The 11,430-nt window shown below is 41.4% G+C and overlaps 1 protein-coding gene across 1 annotated transcript in view; it reads right to left on the reverse strand.

The window, feature by feature from the left end:
• MAP7 (microtubule associated protein 7) overlaps nucleotides 1-11,098 on the reverse strand; it is a gene marked incomplete at its 3' end in the record, with an annotated part of 112,246 nt that extends 101,148 nt beyond the window's left edge. Inside the window, exon 1 of the mRNA XM_081998393.1 lies at nucleotides 10,951-11,098. Within this exon, the coding sequence (XP_081854519.1) occupies nucleotides 10,951-11,083 (133 nt within the window). The 5' untranslated portion in view covers nucleotides 11,084-11,098. The remainder of the gene's footprint in view (nucleotides 1-10,950) is intronic.
• Between the last annotated feature and the right edge of the window lie 332 nt (nucleotides 11,099-11,430).

The following is an 11,430-nucleotide window of genomic DNA, read 5'->3' on the forward strand; positions in this document are numbered from 1 at the left end:
TCCGCTATTCTCAGATCCTTCAATAGGCATCTCCATTCCTGATAAGAAAACAGAGCACACTTCTAGCACAGCATACCATGCAATAGGAGGTGGCTATGGCACTAGGCTGCAGCAAGGCTCTTCTGAAGAGAAAACTCCACCAACCAGGAGTATTTCCTGGCTGCAGTGGCACCAGCCTCATTCCACAACCTTCCAATGCTAAACAAAAAATTAGCAGCAGACCACAGGAGAGATCTGTGAGCAGTTGTACCTGGCACACCAGTTTGTGGAAGGACAGTTGTTGCTATGTCTGCTTCAGATGTGAAGACCCAGAACAGAGGTGACTGTGAAAGAAATCAACTTCCATGTGAAGAACTAGACCAATTAGTAGGCATGACTGGAGGTTCTGACTATAGTGGTATTAAACAACAGAAACAAAGACTGAAGACCAGGTGGCCAGCAACCAAACAACAAGTTCTGTAAGTACATTGAGTCCCTACTGGGACTTCCAGTACCTTGAGTATTTCTCCTGGGTTGTTGAAGTAACTCCCAACTTCTGAGCAAAATGACTCTTTGCCTGCTCTTCCAATTTGATTGTAAATCTGGCCTCCAAACACACACTACTGAAAACCACTTACTGTGATTAAGGACCAATTGTAAATCCACAACTATGACTTCTAGCGGGAAACTCCTGCTTTCCCTGAAGCCAGCTGTATAGACACTAGTACCAGAAAAGAGTACTTCAGCTAACTGATTTTTATTCTTATGTGAAGGACATTAACTGGAAGATTTCTATGATTTGGAATCTCTGCTACTTTCCACATTTTCCTTCCCACCAGTCTCAGCAGATACCTGTGCTTGATTTGCTCGAACTCTCGATTCCAAACCCAGTTTCTTCTTGTTGACATTTGCACAGCTAAACTCTATAAATTAGACATGAACTCAAATCTACAGAAGCATAGCTAATCCCCGAGAAAACCTCTATTGCCTTTACAGAGATAGAGAAGAAAACTAGGCTTCAACAGATCTGAAACAACTAGAAGATAATGCATTTGCCCAGCATTAATAAAAGGGAACAAAAACTTCAACAGACTTCTAATCTGGCAAACAATTAGAGACAATCTTGTACCATCATCCCATTGAAGCTACAGAAGGTATTATTCTAGTTCAGAACTCAACAGCTCCCTAGCACAAACACATAGGGCAGCTACAGGTCTGTGTCAGTACTAAAACAGCAGTTCAGCTTTCCACCGGCATTGCCTGCCCCAAACTCCTTGTCTTCACCCCCCCTAGTACAGGGACACAAATTATCCTTTCTGGAGGAACCTGCATCCAGGTTAAGCTGCAGTGACCTGCCTACTGGAACTTTGTTTATTTTTGCCATTATCAGCAAGTTAATCATTTAAAGGAGAAAGTGAAGCTAACATTCAAGGTCTTCTTCTCTGAAACTGCTAGTATAAAAAGAAAATTTAAGCAATCTGCGTGCTATCCCTGGTCATCCCTACCTTGAGCTTGACTAAGCAGCTATGCTACATCTATACATACAGGTCACTAAGATGGGATTTGGGACAGTTTGGCTATTTAATGGCTGTCATAGTCAAACCTATAAATCAATGAGATAGGAGTTTTGTGTAGAATTTGCTAAACACAATTCCACTCCTCCGAAACAGAAAAATGCTTTGCCTCAAGTAACAAGATGTGAAAGCTCAATTTTTAAAGTACTCCCTAATTTAATTTCTGATGTTTCATCTGCATTTTTATTTATTAATCATTCCTCATAGCCTCTCTCACCTTCATTATGCAGATCTGACCCAGACATCAGCATCTACTCACACCATGCTTCAACACAATGCAGGTGAAACTCATATATACGAGTTTCAAGTAGTGCTTGGCTGCAGAAAGAGTGCATTGTGAGATGCACCTTCAGTGAGTGAAGGTAGTTGATTAAAATAGAGCAAATTACAATCAATCATTGTGCCATTTGTTCTGCTGGCACATTAGTGTTGTGGCCTGAGGTTGGGTAGACTGAGTTAAATAATTCCTTAACGTGGCTTAAAAAAACCCAACCAAACCACAAATCACTTCTGAAGAGAATTCTGATAATAATACAAAACTCTTTCGAGATGCTTTCACTTAGAACTCTTAATTCTCAAATACGAGAAAAACAAGTTCTCCAGTACAGATTGAATTTAAAGAAGCGGGGCGGGGGAGGGGGGAGCACTAGAAGTACTCTGTGGATAGCTGAGTAAGCAAAGAATGTACATGTTGAGTTTGTGCAGGGGGAAAAAAAAAAAAATCACATACTCCCACTGATTCAGCTCAGCCCAGTAATAAGTAGAGTTCCATCATCACTTGCTGATGGCCAGAAGCAACACCCTAGGCCAGTGCTCATTAATTTCTCTGGAGTTCAATATGACAAGCAAAAGGTTTGATCTTAAAAAAAAAAGTCAGACTTCTACATACCTGGATACACAGGCAACTTTGAAGGAGTTTCTGAGCAAGCTTAAACAGGAGTGCAAAGACTCTTGACAACACCACAATCACAAACACATCGGGGGTATAAGTGCAACATATTTCTTTTAAAAATACATGCTTAGCTATTGCCCCGTTTTTCCACTGCAAAGTAAAAAGACAGTACTAACCAGGCATGTGTAATGCGGTACAGATAGGGCACAGAGTTCCATTTCTTCTTGCTGTCATCTTATTCCAATGGCATGTTACATGTTACTGTATAAACCCCTTCAAAGAGTATTATTTGCCTATTTTCAGGAAAAAAAAAGAAGACTACTATAAGAAGACCTCAGCGAATTTCAAGATCCTTGGACAGATCTACCACTTTCCAAATTTCTCCCTCTCTCATAAGAAATGGCCATAAGCCTACATTCCTTTTAGATGTGCATTGGATTTTCATGGCCAGGTTTTGGGGGGCAGGGGAGGGTGGGGTGCTACAGGGGTGGCTTCTGTGAGAAGCTGCCAGAAGCTTCCCCTGTGGCCAGCAGAGCCAGTGCCAGCTGGCTCCAAGACAGACCCTCTGCTGGCCAAGGCCAAGCCCATCAGCAACAGTGGTAGCACCTCTGGGGTAACAGAGTTAAGAAGGGGGGAAAACCTGCTGCTCAACAACAAGCAGCTGGAGAGACAAGTGAGAATATGTGAGAGAAAACACCTGTGCAGACACCCAGGTCAGTGAAGGAAGGGGAAGAGATACTCCAAGCACTGGAGCAGATTCCCCTGCAGCCCCTGGTAAGGCCAGCTGCGCCCCTGCAGCCCATGGAGCTCCACACTGGAGCAGATCTCTACCTGCAGCCCATGGAAGACCACACACCGGAGCAAGGGGATGCCTGAAGGAGGCTGTGACCCCGTGGGAAGCCCACGCTGGAGCAGGCTGCTGGCAGGACCTGTGGGCCCATGGAGAGAGGAGCCCAGGCTGGAGCAGGGTTGCTGGCAGGACTTGTGACCCCGTGGGGGACCCAGGCTGGAGCAGCCTGTTCCTGAAGGACAGCACCCCGGGGAAGGGACCCAGGCTGGAGCAGTTCGTGAAGAACTGCAGCCCATGGGAAGGACCCACATTGGAGAAGATTGTGGAGGACTGTCTCCTGTGGGAGGGACCCCACACTGGAGCAGGGGCAGAGTGTGAGGAGTCCTCCCCCTGAAGAGGAAGGAGCAGCAGAGACAACGTGATGAACTGACCACAGCTCCCATTCCCCATCCTCCCGTGCTGCTGAGGGAGAGGAGGTAGAGAATTTGGGAGTGAAGCTGAGCCCGGGAAGAAGGGAGGGGTGGGGGGAAGGTGTTTTAAGATTTGTTTTTATTTTCTCACTACCCTACTCTGATTCGACTGGCAATAAATTAATTTTTCCCCAGGTTGAGTCTGTTTTGCCTGTGACAGTAACTGGTGAGTGATCTCTCCCCACCCTTATCTCAATCCACAAGACAGCCTTTCATTATATTTTCTCTCCCCTGCCCAGCTGAGGAGGGGAGTGATAGAGCAGCTTTGGTCAGCACCTGGCATCCAACCAAGGTCAACCCACCACAACAGGTATTTTCCCCACAGTTGGAATCATAGTCTCAATTCAAGGTTCTTAAAGCCAGTACTTTTACAGCAGTAACAGTGATGAAGGAAGAAACTCCACTGCTTGCTATCAATCTTTTATGAGTGGTGTTTCTTATTATATAAAGCTTTGTGATGTCTAAATTAAACTGAAATCAAATCTTTCTGCAACTTCAACAAGCATTCTGTCCTGCAACTACAGCAACCAAATACTGCAGCCTGTTCTCACACGGACAGCTCTGATGAATACTATGTTATCATTTATATCTTGGTTGAAATAACCCTGTTTACTTACAAAAGTTACTTTGCAAAATTCAACCTTTCCCTGATTAGGATTATCCTCAGTTCGCATGCCAAGTTAACCCAAATTCCTTTTAACAAATATCTTAAACTTCAAAGACTATCAGCATTGCACTTTTTTGGACTTCTGCCACCCACATACTCAATGTCAAGTGGCTCCCTGACAACATGAACAGGTCACAGGCTGTTTCCCCCCCCAAACACAGCTGACAAAAATATATGAACACAGTCCTCCAGAATCAGCAGTGGAAGATTCTTCACAGAGCTGAGCTAGAAGTATAAAATGATTCTTACCCAGCATAGATAAACTCTCAGTAATCCCAGCGCACACTTTGTTGAAAAGACTGCGTTACAACAGAAGCCAAGTCCTCAGACCTGGGACTTTCACTCCAAAAGCCAGAGGGACTGAACAAATCAGATTTGCTCCACTGGTCTGCAGACATATTCCCTGCTATCCCCAAGACTTCCAGCATGGTCTCTTTGCTTTATTGCAAATAAATTACTTCATGTTAGGATCTCTTTGTCTATTACAAATAAGTTGTTTCATGCTACCCAGCACCTACAGCTATGAACACTGAAATCCTACAACGGAGACAGCTTTGTAGTAGCTTCCTGAAGAAAATACAACTTCCTCCTGCACCCCCAACAGCTGCAAATTAGATAACGAATATAGGCGTTTTTGAGAATGTACCTCCCAGATACTTTGAGAGTTGTTTTTAAATAAATGTCCAGAAAAAAAAAGAAAATCACAGCTACTTTTGGACCCCCTTTTCTTCTGGCCTTAGCTGTCAGAAAGAAAGAGGAAGTGTAGAGAAACATTAGCAGAACTCACTGGAAGGTGCAGGATGACAAACCACATTGTCCAGTTTCTCAGCCCTGCCCCTTTCCACAACCAGCATTGTAATGTGAATTGGTACCTTTCCTTCCTTCCACCCACTGTCTCCCCTAACTTTGCCTCAGATGCAGATGGGCAAGATAAGGCTACTAACTGTCATGCGAACCTCCAGTACTTGACTTTGGTGAGCCAGATCACCAGCCTTTAACAGCTGCTCACTGCTCTGCCCAAACCAAACCCTACCTAACTAGTGTTAAGAGGCCCCACTGGGAGAACCACCATCCCAGGCAGTTTTGCTGGCTTAAAGTATGGTGGAAGCCAGAGACCAAGCTGTCATTCTGGATACAGCCTGAGGCACAGACTCTACAGCGTGGGATAACATTACACTTCCACACCCCACACAGTACCTGTTTTGTAGGTATACTGGTTCAGTTTCCAGGACTATCAGTTTAACGCCCTTGAATATGCCAAGTTTCCTTTTCTTTCAGGTATCTTAAGTTTGGCTGCAGATACACGGCAACAAAATAACAAGTGAATTAAAAATTAGACAATCTGAGTTTAACAAGGAATACGTATTTCCCCAGTACATGCAGAACACTGAGACTAAGCACATAAACAGTCATGTTAAAAGAAATCTCTCTCACCTCTCCAGATGAGCAGAGCTTACACCTGAAATGAGCATTACACAAAAACATTACCATCCACACAACAGCAGCAAAATCTGCTGGTAATCAGACATCACTGCTGTGCACCAAAGGACCGGAAAAAGCTGTTCTCTTGTTTGCTTTCAAGATGTCAAAGAATCCGCATTACTGTTCAGAGACCTAAAGCACATATGTCTAGCTTTGTATTAACAGCAACACCCAGAAGATTACAGGTACGCTCCCTTGATCAGTTTTAAATAAGCAGGCAGGTGAAGGATTCCATTGTTAGTCTTCTCATTCACTTGCCATAAGTCTCATATGGTAGCTATTTCAGTTATTACTCAAATTTATAATCCAGAAATAGGAGCATTACTTTTCTATGCTCTTCAAATGATAATTTTAGAAACACGACAATATCAACAGTCTGAGAAGGTGTTCCCCCCACCCCAAGAGGAAGGAGAGGAGGCATCACTTAATTTCACAAAATTGAGTAAGAGTTAAGACCACATCCAAGGTGCACAAAATCAACAGGGCAGAGGAAGGAAATACTAAGGTGAATTGAATTGCTTGTGCCTGAATTCAAACAATGGCTGAGGCTAAAGTTCACACACACAGGATGGATACCTTTAATTAAACACTAATCTACCTGGACATATGCTTGTGATTTACATAGAGAACCACATTCACACCCTATTTTCAGTCACAGAAATAATATTTGTTTTACAACACAAGCTTTAAGGGAACATTGAAGCTATTAAGCATGTGTCTCTGTGCCTGTTTTGTCTGGTTTCTTTGTGGATATAGTTGCAGAACTGCTGGAAAGCTAGTGACTAAAACCAAAACCAATTCAAGTGCAAAACAAACTTCTGTAAAAATGTGCAAGTTGTATTTGAATAGTGCATTATGTAGCAAAATTCTTGTGCATTATAATGTGAGAGCTGAATAGAGGCTGTTAATAGTAGTAAAAAAGGCAATTCAAAATCATTTTTACATGCACTGTTCTACTGCACAACAGCTAGACCTCAAGACCCTGCAGTAGCGGGTGCTACAGAGACATGTAACAAAAATACACGCCTTGTCCCAAGGAGCTTACAACACAGTCCTCACCACAGTAGCACACTTGGGATGCAAATATGTAGCTTAAATAAAACATATGGCATATATTTCATAAGTGACTGTATATCCTAAGTTTTGACAGGGAAATAGATTTAAAAAGCACATTTCTTTATAGGGAGATTTCAGATTGCTACAAAACCCTCACTTTTGCAGCCATACATCCAGATCTTTCAGGAAAGAGGATTTATGAAATAATACAGAGTAAAAAACACACTTTAATTGCCAATACTGCATTCAGAAACACAGCTCGAACAATTGAAAATGCAGGTGCCAATGTTAAGCTGTCAAAAATGTCCCCTTGGAAACAGTAGTCTATTGCTTTGCTGTGAACTGATTTCTAAGGCTGCTTAACAGAACAAAACTAGACATACCTGCAAGACTGGTTTTAGGTAGATGCTGATCCCAGTAGGAAGTTCATCCTCAATTCACATTCAGACTTCAACCAACAAATAGTAATCAGGATTTATTACCTGAAAGTCTTCTGGACAGTCACAAGTCTGTGTAAGTACCACACAGTTTGGATACCTGTGCCAATTCTCACTGCTTTTAGCTTAGCAAACAAGACATGAATTTTACTTCCATTAACATTCAATGATAAAAATACCTCTTTAAATAATCAGGCTGGGACTACATTTGCATTTCCCAAATTGTTATTTTGAAGATGTCCAGTCATTTATGCACTTCAGATCACTAATTAAGTTTCAAGCATCTTACTAAAGCTTGCTTGGTTCAACTAGTATTTTGGCAAAATGACAAAGGAAAGAAAGAAAACTTGATCTAAACCCCCCCAAAAACCAAAACCCAAAACACCCCCCACCCCAAGCTAAAGGAAACTGTCAAATCCATTGGAACAGATGGAAAAACACCAAACCCAAAACAAGGGACAAACCCATGAGAATGTCTAGGAGATGAGACTCATTTCTTAATATGAGTGTTATCTGTGAAAATAAACAACAACTTTCAGGACTTCCAAGGAACATATTTAGCAGAAGAACAATTAGTTCCCTACTAAAAAATATCAAGGGAATACCCCCACCCCCCACATACACCCACCCAATTGTGACCAACAATTTCAGCCAGCAACCCTGTCAAATCTAACAGAGATTAGATTTAATTTTTTAACATTAAAATGTCTTCAGACACAGGCTCATATGAAATTCACATTCAGGCTTGTAAAAAATTCTCAGGCATGGACTGAACAAAATAATTCTCTCACCTTTCCAACTACCAGTTATTTAATTGATATACAGAGGCAAGTAGCTACATTATTCAGAATCCACAAGTCAATTGCTGCCTCTTTCAATCCTCCTAAAACATGCATTTAGCTATTAGGAAGGGGCAGAGGGCTAGAGGTGGAGAGGCAGAAAGGAAGTTAAAATATTTGGTGAAAAAGCAGTGAATACAATTCATATCAAAGGAAAGGAAACATCAGGAGCACATGGCTACAAAGACCACTGCCAGATTAAAAAAAAAATAAATCCTTGACAAACAATTTTCAGTTCATTATTTATTTACACTGGAAGAACAAACTTATTGCCTACCAGATTTCTCATGTTACAATACAGACAGCCAAAGACAAGACAAGAAATGTCTGATATCAAAATCAATTTACAGAGAATTTCACAAACATTAGCCACTTTATGATCCATGTAAATTTTTTTTCCCATAGAACAAAACCAGTTCTCATAGAAACTCTAATCAAGCTTTAGTATTCTGAGAAGACCTGAACTACCAAAATAATGATTATTTTAAAACTTGTGATGATACTCAAATATCCTTGATGGAGGAATGAGCTGCTTTATTACTTTGGAATATCAGATCCATCAAAGACCTCTTGGGTTTTGAACTGCAGGTCCAGCATGATTATAGAAACTGCAGATGAAGATGACACATAGCCCACCTCCCACAAAGATGACACTGACTTAGAATGTGCTAAAGGAGGGCAGAAAAGAAAAAAGATTAATCTCAGCAGCTGCAGATGCTTGCTGAGCAAACAGGACAGGTAAAGAACTAAGACGAAGCAAACTCTGTTAAGTAGCAACAGAATAGGCTCTAAAGACTCGAGAAAGCCTCACATGGGTCCCTCACACACCTTATGTTTCCGCTCAGAGCTGTGCTGGAGTGACCTTGCTTGGTGCCAGGTAGGGAACGAAGAACACAGCCCTGAATACATGCATTCCCCATGACCAGGTATTACCAGCTCTAACTCACCTAACCACTGATAATGCATTCAAACACACAGAAGGGTAAATAACTACATCCATCAGCATGCAAATGGTGTTGCAGAGACACTATGAGCCATTTTAAGTATTTAGTAAAAGCAAAACAAACAAGTATACTTCCAAAATATTTTGTACAGCCTCCTATGCTATTTCTTACTAGGAACATTCAAGGTAAGACACCAAATTTTTATATTAAAACCACATATACTTGTTAGTTTGCTGTCCATGCTTCTGTGCACATTTGTCTACTTACATTTCACAGCAACAAGAGAAAAAAGGAATAATAAAAAATAGAATATCAGTTACAGAGAGAGGCAAAGGATAAGCACATCTGTATAACTGCTGCAGTAAACACTAGCTAAGTCAACAAGAACTTTTACCCTGGGAAACTATCAGTGCCATTGAACAAAAAGAGGAAAATTACTGATTCTTAGCTTTGTGGATTGTTGACTCTGGAAGCCATCCAGTGGGTGATAAAAGAAAGTAATATGCTTCTTAAGACATTAAAAACTCGACAAACTCACACTAGAGTTTGTATCTCCATTTTATATGGGCAGTTTCAAGTATACAGGAGAGCAAGTAACTATGTACACAAGACCCTAACACACTAGGCACGTTAACAATGACTTGCAATATGTCTTTTATCATGATGCTCCAAACTGTCAGGTTCTTTACTATTCTGAGAAAAAAAAAGTACAAGCTGCAAACAAAAAAATCCCAGGATCTGAATTTGTTTCTAACAGCTACTAAGCTACCCTTTTCCTTCAAGATAAAGAAAATAACCAATTAGCTGTAAATGATTCAGCTCAAATAAACAAACATACCATAAATTTGCTATTTAAATGCTTGCTAGCCTCTCCCGTTACATGGTAGAATGGTAACATCTGAAATCTGAAACACTGTCTTGAGGCTACAACCTAACATTTGTTTTGTAAACAAAAAAATCTGGTCCAATTTTTCCCCCCAAAATAAGACCATGAAAAGGAGTGCTCATATAAATGGAATCACTTGATCACGAAAGATAATAAAAATTCTAATGATCAAACTTAAAATTCCAGTCACAATTGTAAGCTGCAGGATCCCTGCCAGACCAACAGAATTTAAACACTAGGATCCATATGGAAAACATTAATTACATGATACAAGACAGACAGTGGCTACACAGGCTTGACAGCCTGTGTAGCCATCAGCAGCCATCAGCATCCTTCTGCCATCACCACTCACCTATGTTAAGCACCAAAGTATTTTTCCTTAACAGTTACAATTTGTTTGGGGCTTTTTTTTTTTGGTCAGAATTAAAGTCAGCATATTTGAACAATGTGTATTTTTCTATACTCTGCCAAAGGCACACTGCCCCTTATGCACAGGGATGGAAATAGAGCTAATTTTACACTGCCTTTGGCAAAGCTGTCTTCTATAACAGGCTGGTATTGCATTTTCTGTTCTCCAACCTTCTTTCTTTTTACAGGTATTTATCCAGACTGCACACAGAAATCAAATAAAACACATCGAAAGTCACTGATACATTTCTGATGCAGGACCCTTACCCCTACCAGAAAAAAATTGTGTTAATAACTAAAAAGTATTTTTTTCTTCATATCCAGAGCAGATGATTGCATAATTATCCAGGGGATTTCGATACAGGCACCTATCACGCACAGTGCATTTGTGGGTGCCAATATACATTGCCAAACTGCACCAGTCACACACCGAAGAGCTAATAAAGCTCTGTAGCTCATAAAACATTGTGCCTGCTGTGCAGCGTATTCCACACAGCCCTGATCGTGCTGCAGAACCGCAACATACCTTTCAGTCTTTTGGAATTCCCGTTCTTTTGCTGCTCATCCTCTTCGTTAATGGTGAATAAACCCAGGGGATTTGGCCTGGCACTTGTCTTCTTCAATCTCTCTTGTCGGAGAGCAGTAGTTGAACCAGGCATGTTGCTGTTGCCTCTTGCTTACTAAAAAAAAGTAAGAAACTGCAGCCCCTGCTTCGCAGCTAGCTGCAACACTGCCTGTTCATTTGAGCACTTGTAATAGATCCCTTATGGATAATCAGTAGGCAAACAGCTGACAAATAGCAACATCCACGGCTTGCAGGCTTTCCCCACCTTCAAGAAAAGCCCTAATTAAAGGCACATTGGTTTGGATGCTGCTTGTCACTGTCTTAACCTGTTCAGTCAGATCCCAGCCCACAGCTCTAGGTTCCTTGCTGCACCACCTTTTTCCCTGCAAGCCTCTTCCAGCTACAGCACACTAAAATATTCAGCACGCAACACAAGAGGAG

The sequence above is a fragment of the Phaethon aethereus genome, assembly GCF_964289735.1.
Source record: "Phaethon aethereus genome assembly, chromosome: 3".
Classification (NCBI taxonomy): Eukaryota; Metazoa; Chordata; class Aves; order Phaethontiformes; family Phaethontidae; genus Phaethon; species Phaethon aethereus.